General features: G+C 44.1%; 1 protein-coding gene across 2 annotated transcripts; it reads left to right on the top strand.

Annotated features, from left to right (window-relative positions):
* The first annotated feature begins 7,241 nt into the window (after window positions 1-7,241).
* On the top strand, window positions 7,242-20,607 carry EIF3J (eukaryotic translation initiation factor 3 subunit J). 2 transcript variants are annotated; one of them, XM_072148775.1, is made up of 8 exons: window positions 7,242-7,561; window positions 12,905-13,002; window positions 16,758-16,809; window positions 17,360-17,455; window positions 17,557-17,671; window positions 17,802-17,960; window positions 18,053-18,126; window positions 19,607-20,607. In XM_072148775.1, exons 2-8 carry the CDS (start codon window positions 12,983-12,985, stop codon window positions 19,736-19,738), a joined length of 648 nt encoding a protein of 215 aa, XP_072004876.1. In that variant the 5' UTR covers window positions 7,242-7,561; window positions 12,905-12,982; the 3' UTR covers window positions 19,739-20,607. The 2 variants fall into 2 exon arrangements, with proteins under 2 accessions (XP_072004876.1, XP_072004875.1); XM_072148774.1 differs by having other exon boundaries at window positions 7,245-7,561; window positions 16,758-16,812; window positions 17,364-17,455.
* The last annotated feature ends 1,813 nt before the right edge of the window (window positions 20,608-22,420 follow it).

The following is a 22,420-nucleotide window of genomic DNA, read 5'->3' as shown; positions in this document are numbered from 1 at the left end:
ATAAAGGGATAGACATGGTCAGCAACAATACTCAGGTAAGCTGTGGCGTTGCAACGATGCTCAATTGGTACCAAGGGGCCCAAAGAGTGCCAAGAAAATATTCCCCACACCATGACACCATCACCACCTGCCTGAACCGTTGATACAAGGCAGGATGGATCTATGCTTTCATGTTGTTGACGCCAAATTCTGACCCTACCATCCGAATGTCGCAGCAGAAATCGAGACTCATCAGACCAGGCAACGTTTTTCCAATCTTCTACTGTCCAATTTCGATGAGCTTGTGCAAATTATAGCCTCAGTTTCCTGTTCTTAGCTGAAAGGAGTGGCACCCGGTGTGGTCTTCTGCTGCTGTAGCCCATCTGCCTCAAAGTTTGATGTACTGTGCGTTCAGAGATGCTCTTCTGCCTACCTTGGTTGTAACGGGTGGCGATTTGAGTCACTGTTGCCTTTCTATCAGCTCGAACCAGTCTGCCCATTCTCCTCTGACCTCTGGCATCAACAAGGCATTTCCGCCCACAGAACTGCCGCTCACTGGATGTTTTTTCTTTTTCGGACCATTCTCTGTAAACCCTAGAGATGGTTGTGCGTGAAAATCCCAGTAGATCAGCAGTTTCTGAAATACTCAGACCAGCCCTTCTGGCACCAACAACCATGCCACGTTCAAAGGCCTCAAATCACCTTTCTTCCCCATACTGATGCTCGGTTTGAACTGCAGGAGATTGTCTTGACCATGTCTACATGCCTAAATGCATTGAGTTGCCGCCATGTGATTGGCTGATTAGAAATTAAGTGTTAACGAGCAGTTGGACAGGTGTACCTAATAAAGTGGCCGGTGAGTGTATGGTAGGTCCGATCAGACATCTAGGGTTAATGTACCCTAGAGGGTCTAAATAATAGTAAAAAAAAGTTTCCAAAAAAGTTAAAAAAAAAGTAAAAAACCTAAATGTTTAAATCACCCCCCGTCCCTAAAACTGATATGTAATAAGCAGTAAAAATCACAGACACAATAGGTATCGCCACATCCCACAATACTTGATCTATAAAAATATAAAAACTTTTTTTGCCGGCGGTGATCCCCATAACGGAAAATAGCACACAAATGTCCGAAATGTGACTTTTACTCCATTTTACATCACATAAAAATTGTAATAAAAAGTGATTAAAATGACACAAAACGCAGCACCATACACCAAAATATGAAAACGTTATTAGCGTCAGAAGATGGCAAAAATTTATTTTTTGTACACAATCGTTTAACTTTTGAAAATGTGTTAAAACGTAATAAAACCTGTATAAATTTGGTATCACCATGATCGTACCGAACCAAAGAATAAAGCAGAGGTGTTAGATCGTGACGCAATAGCAATTTTTTTCCAGTTTTTCCACATTTGACATTTTTTTCCAGCTTCCCAGTACACGGCATGGAATAATAAATAATGCAATGGAGAAGTAAAATAAGCCCTCACACAGCTCTGTACACAGAAACATGAAAAAGTTATGGATATTTGAAGGTAGAGAGCAAGAAATGAGCGAATGGTGGAACAGAGAGCTGCCAGCTCTCCATTCTACCACTGCACTCAACACTATCTGCATTCAGGGAATGTCGCTGGAGCAGAATAAAAATTGTATTGCGGAAATGGACATTCGGGGCACTGGCCAAAAATTCTTCTTTTCCGAAGGCTCTTCAGTACATTTCTGCACAGTGTGAATCACACACTGATCTCACATAGTGCTCAACAGACAATCTAAGGCTAAGTTCACATTACAGTTCAAATCTCAGTTCCTTACCTACAATAAAAAGGTAAAAAAGAGAGGCTTAACATATCAGTTAAAAATCCCATTGACATCAATGTACATTTTACATTATCCGGTATGGTCAGCTAGTAGAGATGGGCAAATTTGTTGAAATTCGGTTCGACCTGATTCGCCAAATTTTTTTTAAAAATTCAATTCGACCTGAATTGAATCATGACGAATCACGTAAAAAAAAAACAGTTATTTCCTGGCTGCAGAGAGCCTGTAGGGTGTTGTAGAACGTTGTGCCATGCTTAAATATGCATAGGGAGCGTGGTTTGGTCTTCAAACAATGCTGTGTTTTAGTATGACATGCACATGACAGCCGCAGCTCTTAGAATTGCTTCACTCTTCACTTCCATGTGCACTTACAGAGGCCAACTTCCCCAAATAAGCGAAGCGGGAACGCAGCCTGACAAGGTAACGTCTGTGCCAGCTCAAAAGGACCGAGCTGAGGGCCAAGATCCCACTATAACATCAAAGAGTGCACTCTTTTTACACTGACATCAGATGATTCCATAGATTACGACAGAACCTGTTCTGTTAAACGTGGATACATGTAGAAACCCCCCCCAAAAGAGTGCAGAGGGCGTCGGGTGTCGGCAGTAATTCTGCATTGACGTCACTGATCATTTTGCCCTTGGTCCATCAGTGTCTGCTTTCAATCGGTCAATAATCGATCATCAGTATTGCTAAAGCCAAAAACAAACAGGAGTGGATCCAAAACAGAGATGACCAGTAAATGGGATATTTGCATGTCCCCTGTCTATCAATACTGAGGCTTTTCATTCCTTCTGACAGATGAAACAAAGGGGGAAACTAAACATAGTGGCAACGCCATAGAGTGGTGGAGGGTGAAAACAGCCTTATGGAAATCACAGGGTGTTCCAAGGAGACAGCAGTGAGTTGGCAGCAGCATGAGTAGGCCACAGAGTGGCACAATGTGGAGGTGGCGGCAACCTGGTAAGCCACAGAGTGGCACAATGATACAGTGTGCAGGTGGTGTCAGCAGCAGCCCACAGAGTGGCACAATGATACAGTGTGGAGGTGGCGTCAGCAGCAGCCCATAGAGTGGCACCACAATACAGTGTGGAGGTGGCGTCAGCAGCAGGAGCCCAAAGAGTGGCATAATGATACAGTGTTGAGGTGGAGTCAGCAGCAGCAGTCCATAGAGTGGCACAATGATACAGTGTGGAGGTGGCATCAGCAGAAGGAGCCCACAGAGTGGCACTTTGATACTATGTGGAGCTGGCGGTAACCTGGTAAGCTACAGAGTGGCACAATGATAAAGTATAGAGGTGGTGTCAGCAGCAGGAGCCCAAAGAGTGGCACAATAATACAGTGTGGAGGTGGTGGCAACCTGGTAAGCCACAGAGTGGCACAATGATACAGTGTGGAGGTGGCGGACAATTCCAGTCCCTGGTAAAGATGGTAGGGGGTAGATGGAGCAACTGGCAGCAGATGTGTGGCATCAGGTGGGTGGCAGCATGAGAATAGTGGCTGAGGCATGAAGTTATAATCCAGACTCATTTCTCAACATTTGGGGGAGGGGTCATGGCTGATCTAATCTGATGCATAAGGCATTGATGATTTGAAATCCAGGCCGATCAAAGCTTGATTCATTTTGACAAAGGTCAGTCTCTCCACATTATGGGTGGACAAGCGGGTTCTCCTTGGGGTAATGATGGCCCCCGCCACACTGAACACCCGCTCTGATGCCACACTACTGGCCGGTCAGGACAGCTTCTCTACTGCAAACTCCACAAGTTGCCAAGCATCAAGTTTGGCTGCCCAGTAGTCCAGCAGATCCTCTACTTGGGGTGGTAAAGTGCTGTCCAAGTAGGCCACCACCTGCTGGTGCACGGTCTGCTTCATGTCCTGCTGCTGCTGGCGGCTACCCTCCTCACTAGGCGGGTGAAGGAAGTTGCTTATTAAGGACTCCAGACTTAAGCTGCTGCTAATGGAGCTGCTACTGCTCCTACTCCCTCATCTCCCCACAGCAGCCGTTGCAGTATGTGAGCGATCACTGCAAGTCATCCCTTTGCCGGATGTTGACTATTCAGCTGTCACTAGTTAGGCAAAGCAGCGTGCTGTGGGCCATCTGTGCAAGTGACTCTGAGGGACTCCTGGCCTCCATCTTTACTGTATACTGCCACTGTGCTTCTGGGTCATCTTCCTCGTCTTCTAACTCCTCCTGATGCTCCTGCTCCTCCTCTCTTGTCACCTGAGTGGAAAAACCACTAATTTCACCAGACTCTGCTTGTGCTCCAATGTCCTCCTCCTCCACTTCAGCCCCCACCGGACTCATGTGGCCATGAGATGTAGTCTCCACTTCTCTAGTGCCCTGACCAAACAGATTTTGCAGCATCAGTTCCAGGACATGAAGCAGTGGAATGACGTTATTCATCCTGCAGTCCTGGTGATAGATAACGTGGTAAATAATGTGGCTTCTTCAAAGGGCCTGAGCAAACGGCAGGTGTCACGCATGAGCTGCCAGTGGCAGGGGAGTACTCCGGTCCGCTTGCAACATCAAAAAATCATTGATGGCTTTTTTCTGTTCATACAGGCGGTCTAACATATGGAGGCTGGAATTCCAACGGGTGGAAACATTGCATATCAGACTATGTTGGGGAGGCCGTTCTGATGCTGCAACTCATCAGTGCTTGGCTTTGTAAGAATGGCTAAAGTGCATGCACAGTTTCCTGGCCATTGTTAGAATGTCTTGCAGATGGGTGAAAGACTTGAGGAACCTGTTGACAACCAGATTGAACATGTGCGCCATGCAGGGCGCATGGACCATCCCTCCTCAGTGCAGCGCGGAGACCACGGTCCTCCCATTGTCTGTCACAATGGTTCCGTTTTTCAGTTGTTGCGGAGAAAACCACAGATTGATTTCTTCTTTCATGACGCGGAGCAGTTCCTCCCCTGTGTGACTGCGTTCACCCAGGCAAACCAGGTGTAGAACTGCGTGACACCGCTGTGCCCTGCACATGTGGTATGATGGAGCAGCACTTAGACTTGTGGAGGTGGTGGTGGTGAAGGAGGAGGTGGACACTGGCACAGGAGCAGCAAGTTTAACAACGTGGAGGAGAAAGCGGCGTCTCTTGGAAGAAACCGATAAGCTCAAGGACTGGCCCACCTTCTGTTGTACATATTGGTGAAGGGCTGGCACTGCCTTTTTGGAAAAAAATTGCGGCTTGGAACTCTCCACCTCGGTTCGGCACAAGCCATTAGTTCTCTGAAGGGTGCAGAGTCTACAACTTGGAAAGGGAGAGACTGCAGTACCAACAATTTGGACAAGAGCACGGTCAGCTTCTGCACCTTAGGATGGCTGGACGCATACAGTTGTCTCTTTGTAATCGCCTCGCTCATCGACTGCTGGTGCCATGCATAGCAAAGAGCAGGAGCATCTGTAGTGGGAGATGATGTCAAAGACAAACAGCTCCCTTCGGCAGAGGTGCTGAAGCCTTGACTGGCTGAAACGGCATGTGTGCCACTAGGTGCTGCTGTTGCTGTGGCTGCAGGATGGACCACCACATCTGTTCCATGTTTCTCCCAGGCCATTGGATGGTGACGCTGCATGTGTTGGCGCAGGGCCGTGGTGCTAATGTTCTGCCCGCAGATACGACATATACCCACGGTTGGCTCCTCTGGTGTTTTAACAAAAAACAGCCACACCGCCGAGGTGGTGATTTTACTGCCAACACTCTGCACTGAGCGACTACTACCGCCGCTGCCTCGCTGAGCCCCTGCTTACTTGGACCTGCGAATCAGGATTTGTACCCCGCGGCCGTTTGGCTCCCGTCCTCGCAATGCTGCTACCCTGCTGACTCACGGCCACAGTAGCAACTTGCTGCCTGCTCCGCTGTCTGATGCGCAAGCTGACACTTCCTTAGCCCAACGATGATGAATCTCTTGCTACACCCGGCTCCCAAGTGCGATCAGCTACATCATCATCAATTTGCGTTTCCCTGTCACTGCTACTCTCCTCACCGGTGTCAGTATGCACAGTCTGCCTAATGCAGGAAGCAGTGGATGTCTGCCCCATCTCTTCACTGCCAAGCAGCTGCTGACTGTCCTCAAACACTTCGTCTGCGCTGAATATTGGCGCTGAGCCAAGGCCACCTAGTAGCTCTCTGGCTGAGGGAAATGAACAGGACAGAGGCAGGTTGAGGACAGGTGACGGCCGCTGACCTGCTTCTGGGCCATACCAACTAATTGTTGTATCTGACAAACCCACAGACTCTTGGCTGGGGTTATATTTGAGGAATTGGATGACCTAGTCAACCAATAAACAACCTTTGGGTTGTTGATCAACATACTGCCGATAGATGACAACGGCAGTTCTGGCCTCACAGTCACCCCTGCAGCGACGTCCCCTTACTGTGCTGCGACCCCTGCCTGCTCCACCTGCCACCTTTCTGTCTGACATAGTGGTTTATAAACTACGTGGATTTGACACATATTTCTTGCTCTCAACTTTAGCAACACAAAAGTATGGGAATTTGCGTTATCCACATATCCAACAACAGACACCCTGGGAGAGGAGCAAAAATCATTACAGCAGCTGTGTGGATATTGAACAGATTTCTTCCTAGTGGCTTCAGTAACAAAAAAAGAACTGCTATTTGGGGTATACAGATCCCCCTAAACGCACATCCTGGAATTGGAGCAGGGATCGCTACTGCACAGCACAGTAGCAGCAGCCAGACGCTACAGACAGCACATGCAGTGTAAAATGCCAGGATTGCAAATGGCCGACAATTTTATAGGGCTGTGAGCATGTGTGACATCACATAAGCTTGACGGTCGCTGATTATCTTACAGGTCTGCACATGTCATCGGGGCTGTTGCTTTCTCCTTCCCAGAGTTCTCTGCCCCATGTAACACGTTGTGCTCGAGACTTTGATTCCACTTAGTTCAGCCATCTCTATCAGCTAGGCATAGATCCGTTATTCATGCGTTCTTTGGAAAAGTCCTGCAGTCTCCGTTATTTTTTCTGTCCAAAAACATTTGGATAACAGATCCCTGCCTAAACAGAACATAACAGATGACATGAAATTTACATTGATGTCGATGGGATCTTTAAATGATACTTTAAATTACGTTCTTTCCTTTTTTTAATGGTGGTTTGAACAGTAGTGTGAACATAGCCTTAACACGTGATTACGGCCTCAGTTACACTACACACAACAGGAATAGCGTTCCAGTATTTTTTTTTTTTTTTTACATCTTTCACACACAGCTTTCTTTTTATAAAAATAAAGTCGAGAATAAAATAAAAGTGTTTTTTTTTTCTTTTTATCGCTGTAATACAGCCACACCCCTAACATCCGCTACTACGGGCATTTCTTCTCCGCACGTGTCTGTGTGTGAACAAGGCGGCTGGGGCGCTGAAGGAGCGTCGCGCGCGGCGCCGGCCGCAGCCACCACGTGACGCCTTCACGTGCAGCCGCCAAGATGGCGGAGCTCAGTGTCACACTGCCGGCTGCGCTGTCCCCTCCCTGCCTCTCTCCTGTCAGGCACAGGAAGTGGCTCCTCGCACCGGGCCAGTGTTCTGTAGTAGACGAAACGACTTCACCAGCATCAGTCGCCTATGCGAAGCTATATAGACGGCCTGGGAGGCGTAATATGGCGGCCAGCGTGGCGCTGGGTGGAGTGACGCACTTCCGGCGAGGGGCCCACTAGTCCTGGGAGCGCTGCGCGGTGAGTCAGTGAGAGCCGGAGCGGCAGCGGGAAGACATGGCGGAGACCGACAGCTGGGGTGAGAGCGCGGCGCACATTGCCTGACTGCGACGCTTGTGTATCCCCCTCCCTCCCGGGCCCTTCATATCTTTCCCCCAGGGGCCCCGGGTGTGCACGTGAGGCCCCGGCTCCTCCATATGTCTCCTTATCTCCCCCGTAGCACAGCGGCCTGCACATGTCATGTCACTGCCTCCACCTTCTAGTGACTTCTATCATGGCAGCTCCATGCACTGGGGGGCTCCATCCTGGCCCTGCCCTTGGAGGAGCTGTGTGAGGGCTGATGGCCGACTGAAGTGGAAGTTACAGGGGTCCACAAGGGAGTTTTTAATGGCACCCTAACTTTGGGTTATATGGTGTATGGGATGTATGGAAAGGCTTGTCTCCCTATAAAGTCCAGTGCTGACCCCTGTATAGGGGCTCTGGGACCTTAAGGTGCAGTGAACATTGGGCCAACAATGCAGTTGTTGGGTGTCAGCACCAAAACTTTTTTTTATAAGCGGTGAGTGTGGTTATGCAACTGGAGGGCAACCATAGAGGTGGAGTGTGCTGGCTATATGGATCAGCTCAGGCCAGGCAGCATGTTATAGAGCAGGAGCAGCGGAGCTAATTGTATATAGTTTCCTTTATGTAGGTGGCATGTTATAGAGCAGGAGAAGTTGAGAAGATGGGACATGCTGTCCTGTTTGCAGGACGTATCTATGTGCAAGTTTCATCATTTGTGGTGGTTATAAATAAATTATGGGCTACAGATTTATTTGAAGGAACCCTAGAAGTTTTTTTTTTTTTGACACCGCATTATCAGACTTCAATTAGACACTTAAAAAAATTTGCTAAAGACCCTTGGTATCACCTTAAACAAAAAAAAAAGCACATACTGGTGGTCTGGTCACAAACCCAATGCCCATTAAGATGGTATAAGATATGAGGGGAATTTACCATATGCAGCCATATCATGCGGATTATCTGATCTGCGGGCAGCCTCTTATAGAGCAAGAGGAGCTGAGCAGATTGTACATGGTGTCCTATCTGCGGGAGGTGGTGAGCAGGTTGTACTTGGTGTCTTATCTGCAGGCAGCATGTTATAGAGCAGGAGGAGCTGAGCAGGTTGTACATGGTGTCTTATCTGCAGGCAGCATGTTATAGAGCAGGAGGAGCTGAGCAGGTTGTACATGGTGTCTTATCTGCAGGCAGCATGTTATAGAGCAGGAGGAGCTGAGCAGGTTGTACATGGTGTCTTATCTGCAGGCAGCATGTTATAGAGCAGGAGGAGCTGAGCAGGTTGTACATGGTGTCTTATCTGCAGGCAGCATGTTATAGAGCAGGAGGAGCTGAGCAGGTTGTACATGGTGTCTTATCTGCAGGCAGCATGTTATAGAGCAGGAGGAGCTGAGCAGGTTGTACATGGTGTCTTATCTGCAGGCAGCATGTTATAGAGCAGGAGGAGCTGAGCAGGTTGTACATGGTGTCTTATCTGCAGGCAGCATGTTATAGAGCAGGAGGAGCTGAGCAGGTTGTACATGGTGTCTTATCTGCAGGCAGCATGTTATAGAGCAGGAGGAGCTGAGCAGGTTGTACATGGTGTCTTATCTGCAGGCAGCATGTTATAGAGCAGGAGGAGCTGAGCAGGTTGTACATGGTGTCTTATCTGCAGGCAGCATGTTATAGAGCAGGAGGAGCTGAGCAGGTTGTACATGGTGTCTTATCTGCAGGCAGCATGTTATAGAGCAGGAGGAGCTGAGCAGGTTGTACATGGTGTCTTATCTGCAGGCAGCATGTTATAGAGCAGGAGGAGCTGAGCAGGTTGTACATGGTGTCTTATCTGCAGGCAGCATGTTATAGAGCAGGAGGAGCTGAGCAGGTTGTACATGGTGTCTTATCTGCAGACAGCATGTTATAGAGCAGGAGGAGCTGAGCGGGTTGTGCATGGTGTCTTATCTGCAGGCGGGGTGTTTTCTAGCAACTTGTCTATTTATATTCTTGCTTCTGATCTTGGGTGTCCAGTGAGCAGTTTCTTAAAAGTGATTAGTGGCTTTAAATGTATTTGGATAGAGAGATTAATCACTTATGAATCCACTTGCCCATTAGCAATGATAATAAATTACGAAATGCTCTTGAACTTTTCCCATCAAACTGCTCAAATGCTCAATTCTTCTCTTGCTGTATAACCTGCTGCCTGTAGATGGGTTCCTTGAAACCTTGGCGTCCATATAGGATAGGTCAGATGATATTGGTGATGAATACAAGGGGTATCTGTGTCTAACACATTTAAATCCCTAGAAATGTTTACCACCTTTACTTGTGTTGGAATGTTGGTCTCCACAGTGTAATGTTTTCCATATTCTGCAATTGGGTAATGAAAATTGTTCTTCTCCAGTCTCTATTGGTTGGGGAGATGCCAAACCGCCCCCCCCCCCTGTGTTTCCTGACACCCCATTCATGACGGTGCGGTCTAATACTTCATGCGTCCAGCAGCTTCTCTCGCGATAGCAGCAGGTTGCTGATCGCACCACACCTTGTTCAATACTGGGGGTTAAGCTGGTGACCACAATCTTCCAAAACAGGATTTTACTGCATTTATAGTGGCTTGTAGAGGTCAGACTCTACATATATATGTGTATAGGTGACATCTTTGTACATTCACTCAGTATTCAGTTCACTTGGTTACAGTGAACTAATAGTTCCATATGTTCTTGGAAGTTGGCAGGGGGGGGGGGGGGGACTTAAAATGCATTAACTAAGTTAACAGTTCAGTCATCTGCCCAGCTCCTCCTGCTCTATAACTCTGTACATACTGTCCCATCTGTTCAGCTCCTCCTGCTCTATAACACTGTACATACTGTCCTATCTGCCCAGCTCCTCCTGCTCAATAATACTGTACATACTGTACTATCTGTTCAGCTCCTCCTGCTCTATAACACTGTACATACTGTCCTATCTGCCCAGCTCCTCCTGCTCAATAACACTGTACATACTGTACTATCTGTTCACCTCCTCCTGCTCTACAACACTGTACATACTGTCCTATCTGCCCAGCTCCTCCTGCTCTATAACACTGTACATACTGTCCTATCTGCCCAGCTCCCCCTGCTCTAGAACACTGTACATACTGTCCTATCTGCCCAGCTCCTCCTGCTCTATAACACTGTACATACTGTCCTATCTGCCCAGCTCCTCCTGCTCTATAACACTGTACATACTGTCCTATCTGTTCAGCTCCTCCTGCTCTATAACACTGTACATACTGTCCTATCTGTTCAGCTCCTCCTGCTCTATAACACTGTACATACTGTCCTATCTGCCCAGCTCCTCCTGCTCAATAACACTGTACATACTGTACTATCTGTTCACCTCCTCCTGCTCTACAACACTGTACATACTGTCCTATCTGCCCAGCTCCTCCTGCTCTATAACACTGTACATACTGTCCTATCTGCCCAGCTCCCCCTGCTCTAGAACACTGTACATACTGTCCTATCTGCCCAGCTCCCCCTGCTCTAGAACACTGTACATACTGTCCTATCTGCCCAGCTCCTCCTGCTCTATAACACTGTACATACTGTCCTATCTGCCCAGCTCCTCCTGCTCTATAACACTGTACATACTGTCCTATCTGTTCACCTCCTCCTGCTCTATAACACTGTACATACTGTCCTATCTGCCCAGCTCCCCCTGCTCTAGAACACTGTACATACTGTCCTATCTGCCCAGCTCCTCCTGCTCTATAACACTGTACATACTGTACTATCTGTTCAGCTCCTCCTGCTCTAGAACACTGTACATACTGTCCTATCTGCCCAGCTCCTCCTGCTCTATAACACTGTACATACTGTCCTATCTGTTCACCTCCTCCTGCTCTATAACACTGTACATACTGTCCTATCTGTTCACCTCCTCCTGCTCTATAACACTGTACATACTGTCCTATCTGCCCAGCTCCTCCTGCTCTATAACACTGTACATACTGTCCTATCTGCCCAGCTCCCCCTGCTCTAGAACACTGTACATACTGTCCTATCTGCCCAGCTCCTCCTGCTCTATAACACTGTACATACTGTCCTATCTGCCCAGCTCCCCCTGCTCTATAACACTGTACATACTGTCCTATCTGCCCAGCTCCTCCTGCTCTATAACACTGTACATACTGTACTATCTGTTCAGCTCCTCCTGCTCTATAACACTGTACATACTGTCCTATCTGTTCACCTCCTCCTGCTCTAGAACACTGTACATACTGTCCTATCTGCCCAGCTCCTCCTGCTCTATAACACTGTACATACTGTCCTATCTGCCCAGCTCCTCCTGCTCTATAACACTGTACATACTGTCCTATCTGTTCACCTCCTCCTGCTCTATAACACTGTACATACTGTCCTATCTGCCCAGCTCCTCCTGCTCTATAACACTGTACATACTGTCCTATCTGCCCAGCTCCCCCTGCTCTATAACACTGTACATACTGTCCTATCTGCCCAGCTCCCCCTGCTCTATAACACTGTACATACTGTCCTATCTGCCCAGCTCCTCCTGCTCTATAACACTGTACATACTGTCCTATCTGCCCAGCTCCTCCTGCTCTATAACACTGTACATACTGTCCTATCTGCCCAGCTCCCCCTGCTTTACAACACTGTACATACTGTCCTATCTGCCCAGCTCCTCCTGCTCTATAACACTGTACATACTGTCCTATCTGCCCAGCTCCTCCTGCTCTATAACTATGTACATACTGTCCTATCTGCCCAGCTCCTCCTGCTCTATAACTATGTACATACTGTCCTATCTACCCAGCTCCTCCTGCTCTATAACACTGTACATACTGTCCTATCTGCCCAGCTCCTCCTGCTCTATAACACTGTACATACTGTCCTATCTGCCCAGCTCCTCCTGCTCTATAACACTGTACATACTGTCCTATCTGCCCAGCTCCTCCTGCTCTATAACACTGTACATACTGTCCTATCTGCCCAGCTCCTCCTGCTCTATAACACTGTACATACTGTCCTATCTGCCCAGCTCCTCCTGCTCTATAACACTGTACATACTGTACTATCTGTTCACCTCCTCCTGCTCTGTACCAAGCTGCCTGTAGATAATCACCACATTCGTAACAACCCAACCTTATGCAGCTGTTGTGTACCCCCTACAGTGAATGAAAATAGGAAAATGCTTTGAGAGAACTTTTTAAATATTTTTTTTCTCGCTCTAGTTGTCTGGATAATCTGCTAATCTAAGGTTGTAGGGATGTATAGTGATCCCTGCACTGGGGCTTCCTTTACCTATGGGGACATCAAGGTTGGATCCTCTCAAGGAATTGCTTTATCAAGTTTCTGTCTCCTTCATAGTATTTCCCTTGTATTTACAGAGGCAGAAGACTTTGAGCCGGAAGAACCTGTTCCAAAAGGTGGTCCAATAACCGTAAAGGATCGCTGGGAGGGAGAAGATGAAGAGGAAGATGTTAAGGTGCGGAGTAACTACTAATATAAGAGAGTGGCACAAGTTTATAGAAAAGCCCTATTCACACATGTTAAAATTGCTCTGCAGCCACATACAAGAAGCAGTGACCTTATATCTGAGCTGGTACATTGCTTTGGGTAGTGTTAAGATCACAGGCTGACTATGATGTTGTTTTTTTTTTTACTATTTTCATGGGTATGTCCTAGAAAGTTGCAGGATCACTTTTTAGGAGAGGGATCAAAACTGCTGACTGTTTCCCTGTAATGTTGTGTCAGCGCAGGAAGGCCACAGGCAGTTCACACTACTGCACTGGATGAGTACACAACAGTCCAAAAGATGGTTAAGATCTCTGTATAACCCTTTTATAGGGATATTTCACTTGTTAGAGAAAAGGACATCTAAGTGTTGTAGCCACTATTAGCCTAAAAGTCAGATTAGGTTGCACCAGATTACTAGTGTCTGACACTAAGAGTCTAGTCCTACTTTATACCTCAATAATGGTGAACCTTTTAGAGGCTAAACACCAAAGTACAGCAAAAAATCAGCTGATTTATCACAGTCCCAATGTGGCACCAGCGTTTTGTTCCCTGCTATGCCACAGCTTTCAATTGTATTGGACACCGATACTTTTGAAAGAAGCCCAGTCTGCACCTCCTCACTCCTCCTGAAGCCCTGGAAGTGTTTGAAATCGCGCTGATCACAGTACATCGGGGGATATCGAGGACTGCAGGAGACGGCCTTGTTCACCTCAGGCAGCCATGCAATAGGTTTAGCACCACTGTTGTATTTTAACTCCTTCAGGACGCAGCCATTTTTGTAGCTTAAGGCTCAGTTCCAGTTTTTGGATTCTGACATGTCGCTTTATATGGTTATAACTTTTGAACTCTGTTACTTATCAAAGCGATTAGGAGATTGTTTATTTTCCTCAAATATTGTACTTCACTTTAGTGCTAAGTTTTTTGCTTTTATTTAAAAAAAAAAAAATAAATAAATAAAGATAAAAAGTAATGGATTTTTTTTTAATTTACCATTTTCAATATTTGAAATCATTGCGTTTTCTGGCAGATAGATTTACCATCTAAATAAGTTGCTGAATAACATTTTCCATATGTCTACTTTAAAAAATTCGGAAAATGCAAATGCCTGGATAATTTATTTTGATGTCACACGGCTTACAGATCGAATATCGATTTTCCGTATTTTCAGAATCTACTATTTTGGGGATGAATACTGTTTTTAATGAAATTTTAAATTTAACATTAAAACCCCACTACATAATCAACCCATTTTTAAATCTACACCCCTCAAACTATCAGAAACTTTTAGGAAGATTGTTAACTCCTTGAGATCTTCATAGTACAGTAATTAAATGAAAATGGAGGTGACATTTAGAATTGTCAAATTTTGTCGGTTATTTTTTAATTTAGCCCTAAAATTTAGTCATTTCCAAAGGATAAAAAGAGAAAACCCATCTTAGAATTTGTTATGCAATTTCTCCTTAATATAGAGAACCCCCACATGTGGCCGTTACTTTTTTTATGGGCGCACAACGAGGCGCAGAAGGGATGAAGCGCCCTGCAGCTGCCAGGATTTTAATTTCTTCATTGTCCCCTTTTGTAGGATTTAAAGGAAACCTACCACTTGAAGTGGCAGGTTTCCGATAGCAATACCGGGCACCAGCTCAGGGTGAGCTGGTGCCGGAGCTTATTTTCGTTAGTGTTTTAAACCGCGGTATCGCGGTTTAAAACACTTTTTAAACTTTATAGCCGGCGCAGGCAGGTACGCGCTCGGTGCTTACCGTGCGCGCGGCTACATAGGAAGTGAATGAGAGCCGCGTGCACGGTAAGCGCCGAGCGCGTACCTGCCTGCGCCGGCTATAACGTTTAAAAAGTGTTTTAAACCGCGATACCGCGGTTTAAAACACTAACTAAAATAAGCTCCGGCACCAGCTCAGCCTGAGCTGGTGCCCGGTATTGCCATCGGAAACCTGCCACTTCAAGTGGTAGGTTTCCTTTAAAATGTTTGCTTTTTCGTTATTGGGGCCACGTGACGGTATCTTTTCTGCAGGATGAGATGCTTTTTCCATTGTTACCATTTTGGGGTTGTTCCCCTATTGTTAAAAATGTATGAAATTTCAAAAAGCATTAACTCTGTACAGGATTTTTAAACGTTTTCTCTTTTTTTGGTGTTCACCATATAGCCTAATAATCATGTTATCTTTATTCTATGGGTCGATATGATTACGGGGATACCAGCCTTTGCTATTTCTTAAGTTTTACTAAATTTACCAAAAAACCCCTAATGTGGGGAAAAATGTTTAATTTTTGCATTGCCGTCTACGAAGTGGCATAAGTGTTACTTTTTTGGCTATGGAGCTTTTTGTGGGATAATTCAGAGACCCCTGTCAGGCAAGTTAAATGCCGCAGTCTTGCTGAACACTGCATTCTCACGGGTTTAACATCCCAGAACAGAGCCCACTCTGACCGCGGATGTTACGCTGGGATGTCAGCTACTGGCTTCAGCATCGAGCCGGCCTCAGCTCGGACGCAAAGTCACTGTGCTCGGTGTCCGATATATCGGACACTGTGTTAAGCAGTTAAAAGAACACTCCAGTGATGCATGGTGCAAGGCCTGAAGGGAGAAGCATGACAACTTTCTGGATGCTACATTGATGAGCAAAATGGACTTTATACTCGCCACCAGATATGTTATTTGCTCTTTTGCTATAATTTGCTTTTCTGCAAATATCCACATGAAAAAAAGTTAATGCTATATGTAACAGAGTTGTTCTCTTAAACAATTAATCTTGATTAGGCTGCCTGATTACTGCTAAAAATGCCAGGCTTTTTTTTTTTTTTTTTTTTTTTTTCTTCAGCAAATAATTTAAAGGGCTTTTCCTACAAAGACAAGATTCTTAAATATACACAGCATAACAAAATAACATTCTCTAATTCACTGTTGGTAACAAATACAGTATTTCACAGATATAATTCCAACTGGTTTATCAGTCCTGGTGTTTAAAATTTTTGTTCCCCTTTTAAAACTGTAAATCTTCTGACTCTGGTCGGATTCTTCCCATGAAGAGCCTCTTTTCTGCAGACTGCAGTGCTCTCTGCCTCCTGCCTCTCTCCCCTACATTACAAGACCAGCTCAGACAGACTCTGCAGGCTGCTGCTTGCCTGCAGGAAGAGACTTGTTACAAGCTATAGACAGATAACGTCTTTATAGCAGGGCTGAGTGTGAGTTAGTAGAGCTGAGTGTCATTGTGTTATATCCATTTCATGGATCTCATCATCACTCTAGTGTCAATATACTAGTAGAATGTTCAGAAGCTAAAGAAGTGTATATAAACATTGTACCCTGATAATTTAAGCACATTGCCAGCTCACAGCACTGCATGGATCATAATGTCTGTTTAGAGAGCCTTCAACCACACTCTGGAATTTTACACTGGCCATCACTGAGTGATATGAGCTAAAACAACAATAAAACTGAGTAAAATTGTAAAGTGGTTTAAAAATGATTATTGTATAAACATTACTAGGGGGTTAACAGTTTAGAACTTTCTTTCATGGATAAAACCCTCTTAACAAGTGAAAGTCAGTTCTATTTTTCTGAATTGATTATTTTCTGCAGGATGTAATAATACTCCCTATTTTAACCATCAAAAATGTCTTTTTGTTAAGCAAACTAACAAACCCCATTTCTAGGGAGCAATTGTAAAATCCTGCACACTGACTTCTGTTCCTGTTTTCATTTAGGATAACTGGGATGATGAGGAGGAAGCGGAAAATAAACAAGAGCCTCAAAAAATAGGTTAGTAGTCCGCGAAACCATGTAAGTGTCATGATCCAGGATTCTGCTAATCTGTCGGTATTTGTGGGACTGCAGATATTGTTTTTAGGAATCAATGACCAGTTGTCGTGATTAATCACCAATACAGGCAGTCCCCGGGTTACATAAAAGATCGGTTCTGTAGGTTTGTTCTTAAGTTGAATTTGTATGTAAGTCGGAACTGTAAATTTTATCATTGTAATCCCAGCCAGAACTTTTTTTGGTCTCTGCGACAATTGGAATTAAAATTTTGGATTGTCAGAGGAATCAATATTAATACTAAAGCTTAATTACTGACACATTTGATAACTGTTATAGCTGGTCATTGTAGCCTAGGACTAAAGTACAATAAATGACCAATATCCAGAGGTCCGTTTGTAACTAGAGGGTCGTATGTAAGTCGAGTGTTCTTAAGTAGGGGACCGCCTGTATAGGAAACTTGAAGGGGATATTGATATAATCTAACTTGTTTGATTTAGACTAAAAATAGAAATAGATTTGTGTGGTTTACAGCTATTTCTCCATCCCCATAGAACAGAAAGTTCCTGATAAGAAAAAATTACAGGAAAAAATAAAAGAAAAAGAAAAGGCTTCTAAAAAGAAACAAGAAGAACTTAAAAAGAGGGTAAGTCATGGGGAATCCTAATATTGTACAAAGGTTTGTTTTGAAAACCACTGTTTGTATGAAGGCTTCTAAAATTCTTATGTTTTTTTTTCCCTCTCTAGTTAGAGGAGCCTGAAGAACCTGTAAACTTGTCACCAGAGGAACAACTAGCAGAAAAGCTCAGGCTAAAAAAGCTACAAGAAGATGCAGATCTAGAGTTGGCTAAAGAAGCTTTTGGTGAGAGTTGTTGTAAATTTGTACAGAGCATCAATAGCCAGTGCCTTCTGGTGATATTAACTATGTTGGTGCTAGCAGCTTTTTGGCCAGTGATAAAATTGTAAAAAAAATTTTTCCCCCTTTCACACAGGTGTAGGAAGTGGTACTGGAATCGATGCCATGAATCCGTCATCAAGAGAGGACTTCACAGAATTTGGCAAACTGCTGAAGGAAAAGATCACACAGTATGAGAAATCCCTACACTACCCCACCTTCTTAGAAACACTTGTGAGAGAGATCTGTATTTCACGTGAGTATTGAGCCCTGTATGTTTTACCTTTTATTAGCAGGCACAGTAAATCTTTGAGGTTCCAATTGTTGTTGTGTCTTTTTTTTTTTTAGTGGAGCTTGAAGACCTGAAGAAGATATCCAATTCCTTAACAGTTCTCTGCAGTGAAAAACAGAAGCAAGAAAAAGTAAGTTTTGGGGTATCTGTATACAAAAGCAATTACAGCGGTAATGTGGCAGAAGGTTCTCCCGATAAAGTAAAAAAACAAACTGAAATATAGTTGTAATTTCTGAAATTCTGCAAATAGAATAGAAAACATTGCAATGTACTTCATTGACGGAATCTGTTGCCACCTTTTACAACATTAAACTGCACACCTTCTCAGCTAGGGTATGAAATGTCCCTTTCATACAATTATTTAACGTTTAATGTCTATTTCCATTGTATTAATCCATTTAGATGTATATTAACCAAGAGGAAGATACAAGAATTGTGTCTTTGTCTCAGAACCATTTTACCCCTGCCTTGGGGTGTAATCCAGAGCACATTGCCTTTTGGAATACATTGCAATCTGTGTGCTCTTGTAAATTTATTTTGTGAAATCTACCCCATTTACCAATATTTAAAAATAAAAAAAATTCTCAATTTTAAAATGAACTGCGAAAAGCAATTTTTGTCAGATGCATCTGAAGTGTTGGTGTCACTTCAGACACCCCTATCTTACGTTCAGTAGCACCTAAATATGTGCATTTTGGTGTCACATTAAAGGAAATCTACCATCAAAATAATTCAAGATAAACCAGAGGCACTTTCTCATATAACCAGGCACCTTGAGTGTGGTAATCTTATATTTTATACGTGGCCTCCTTCCTTCTAAAAGAAACTTTTACAATTATGTTACTGATTCCGAAAGGGGATTGCTAAAGCCCCTTCCCTGCCCAATGCAGTCTCACAGCAGCAGAGGAAGCTTCAGCGTTAGAGGGAGATTGTTCCTGCATAGTGTAACAGCCTGTTAATCGGCAGCATGGAGGGGCCCTGGTAACACCCCCAGGGTCCTTCAGGCTAATTAACATACATTGAGATATTTGGAGGGAGGGAGGCCATGGATAACAAATATAAGATTACCACAGTGGAAGGATCAAGGAGTAACTGTCCCTGGTCATGTTTGATCATTTCTTTTAAATCGGAAACTTTCACATCAGAAGCTATAGAGACGGGAACTGGTTCTTTATTTACAACTCGCATTCCTAAATAACTGTTTTGCTGGCTCTGTAGCTCACAGAACCCCAAGCTTGATGTGATCTAAAATATGATTCTTGGCTTTGACACAAAGCATGTTTCTAACCACTAGAACCTCCCTATGCAGCTTCTGAAGTTCACTTAGGGCAAAATATGACTCTTCTCGTTTTCACATGACTTGGGGATTCTTTAATAGGCAGAAGGTGAGATTCCATATAAGGTAAAATTCTAGAAAGGACATTTCATATTTCAGGTGCAGATTAATTCTATAACTTAACATTTATTTCATATTTAATGTGTAAGTTCAGTGCACCCCATGAGATCCTGCCCAACAGCATTGAATGCTAGCAGGACCTGCAAAAAAATCTTAGTACTTTGGCAAACACACCAGAAATTTGACTTAATTTGTGTTTTTTGTTTCTTTTTAGCAAAATAAAGCCAAGAAGAAGAAGAAAGGAGTGGTTCCTGGGGGAGGTCTGAAGGCCAACATGAAGAATGACCTGGCTGACTACGGCAACGCCGACGATGAATATGGAAGGGAGTTTGAGGATTTCATGTGACACTCATTCAATACTCACGACTCTGAATGTGAGTGTTTTCTCCCCTCTTCTGGACTCTGCCAAATGCTACAGTCAAAGAATTTAAACCCTTCACCCAGCCTGAAAGTCGGGATGGGTACATCTGGATACAATGGGGTTAATAGACCCCCCTTTACACCCTGCATATTTGCTCATGCACTATATTTCCTGGCCTGTGATCTCTTCCGCTCTGCAAGTGGCATAAATGTACACACTTGCCATGTTACAGAGTGGCCTGTGCTTCCCATCCACTCTCCTACACACATAAGAGGAACACCTCTGGTCTCCCAGTAAGCATCCTCTCTTTTCATTGGTCCCATTAGGTTTTACATGGCAGTTCCTGAGCTTTGTACTAAGCTCTGGCTTGTGCTGAGCCCAGCTCAGTGCTTTTTCATATGTTTGAAATAAAGACTTAAAACTACATGGAATTATCTTGAACTCTGCTACCATGCACATGCAGGAACCATCGCTGCCTCCAGTTCTGGGGTCATTTATTGGTTCTCGGAGAGAGAGACTTAAAATATCATTGTGAATCTGCGTGCCACGTGTGATGCCCATTTTGAGAGATCACAAATCGATGGGTCTTTTTAACATAATTTTTTTTTTTCTTTTGGGTGGCTTCATATTTATTTAGTAGTCAAAAGTTGCCGTGGTTATAAGATTGGTTAGATGCTTTCTGACTCTCGCTCAGAGGTGTGGGGTCCGACCCTTTTCTCTTAAATTCTGCTCACTTAACGGATGACGCTTTGCCAGCAGGTCCTTCCATGGGAGAATTGTTATATTAACAATGAGACTGCAATGTTTGTTTTATAAGACAACTAATTTAATAAATTCATCCTTGTGACAAGGTGCCTGCCGGGCTTTCTGGTGCAGTTACTGGGTTCTCTTCAGTTTATTAAAGGGGTTTTCCAGAATTCACACGGTGGCCAGAAAGTATTGGTCACTTCTCACATTTTAAGTTTTTCTACGATCAAGCGTTAAGAAACCTTGTTACTCCTTATTGGAGTAAAATAAAAAAATCTTCCACCAGGATGGAGGATTGTAAAACAAGCATACTTAAATGCTGGTGTGTGCCTCCTCTGGCAGGATCGGCTCTGCTTTTAGCTTATGTCCTTGTTATTACTAAAAAGCTTTAAAAATTATGCAAGTGAGCCATGAACAGCTGTGGGCTCAATAGCTTTTAATAAAGCCTTCTACAGCCTCTTGGGCTCATTTTTTGTAAAAACAAGGGCATAAGAAGCTAAAAGAAGAGTGGATTCTGCCAGAGGTGCACACACCAGTAAGTGTGCTTGGTTTACAATCCTTGATATTGGTGGCAGATGTCCTTCTAAAGGGGTTTTCCCACCAAACAAGTTAGGCCACAATCAGCAATTTGGTCCCCATCCTGTGGATAGGGCCCAACTTGTTTGGTGGGAAAACCCCTTTAAGGAAAGGTGTTTAAGTATCAGGGTTTTTTTCTAATTCGGTCAGCAGTTTTTGATGCTATTATTTATTTGAACTTTAAAGCTGTTCAGAGAACTAGATCATGAATTTCAGATTGTGAAGATTTTACATGCCAGTCTTCCATGGCCATTAACCTTTGCATTATGAATGATAGCTACTGATAACTGTGGTCTAGAGCTTAGATGCAATGTCAAATTTTGTTAGCCTTATTGCCATTTTTAGAACAAATATTGCATAAATCAGTAGCATAAGTAACTCAAACTTTGGAATATAACTTCTCACTTGCTGTGGCTCTTTTCATCCTTCCTGATATAAGTAGTTGCAGCAATAATCCTACTTTGTTACATCTTGATAGAAAAATGCTCCCCATTGTTCTAGATGTAACAGAAGTTGCAGAAGTCATAAACTACCCAAGCGGTGTTGTTTCCTTCAATGTACACATATTGGACTACTGATTTATACAAACAATAAGGTGTACAGGTAGAGCCTCGAAACCAAATGTCACACCGGTGTATCTTCATGTGCTGTGTAATCTCTGCTCTGAATTCTCATAGACTATTGAGGTCTTGATCATTACAAAATTTTCCTTAAAACTACATTGAAACCTGTTGCCCGTGAGCAAGTTTGCTCTGACACTTGTGGAATTTACCAGACCAAACCTAGAACTGAACTGTTGGACCAGACTCGCTTGTGGGCCAGCTGCCTTTAGGAAAGTTCCCTTTCCAGAGATATGTTTTCCTGAATAGAACAATGAAAACATTTCCTCTTTTGCAACCTTGTAAGGCAGTCCCCTTAACAATAGGCTTTCCGAAAGTCACGTCACGTGATGTGAGATGAAGCCAGAGACTCAAGATTAGAAGTGGTGTTGGAGCAGACCCTAAAAGTGAGGGGGATTTCGAGGGTAAGGCCTCCTTCACACAATAAGAACACTCATTGCACTCTGTCCCACTCGGTTTTGTCACACTTGCATTTTTCGTCCTGCACAGTGTTAAAATCTAATTTTGCTCTACTGTAGCAAAACGCACGCACACGTGGAAAATGCACCGTACAAGTCTATGAAGATGCATCCTCTTCAACTGCCACAGAAAAGATAGACCACAGTCCTGAGTCTTTTTCACGCGAGTTGTCTGCGTCTTAAAAAACGCATTGAAAACACTAAAAATGCACATGGATTAAACACATTGAACAAACTGTTCATCATAAAAAATAAGTTAACAATAG

The sequence above is a fragment of the Engystomops pustulosus genome, chromosome 4, assembly GCF_040894005.1.
Source record: "Engystomops pustulosus chromosome 4, aEngPut4.maternal, whole genome shotgun sequence".
In the NCBI taxonomy this organism is placed as follows: Eukaryota; Metazoa; Chordata; class Amphibia; order Anura; family Leptodactylidae; genus Engystomops; species Engystomops pustulosus.
The sequence above is the reverse complement of the archived record's forward strand: the minus strand, read 5'-3'. Positions and strand labels throughout refer to the sequence as shown.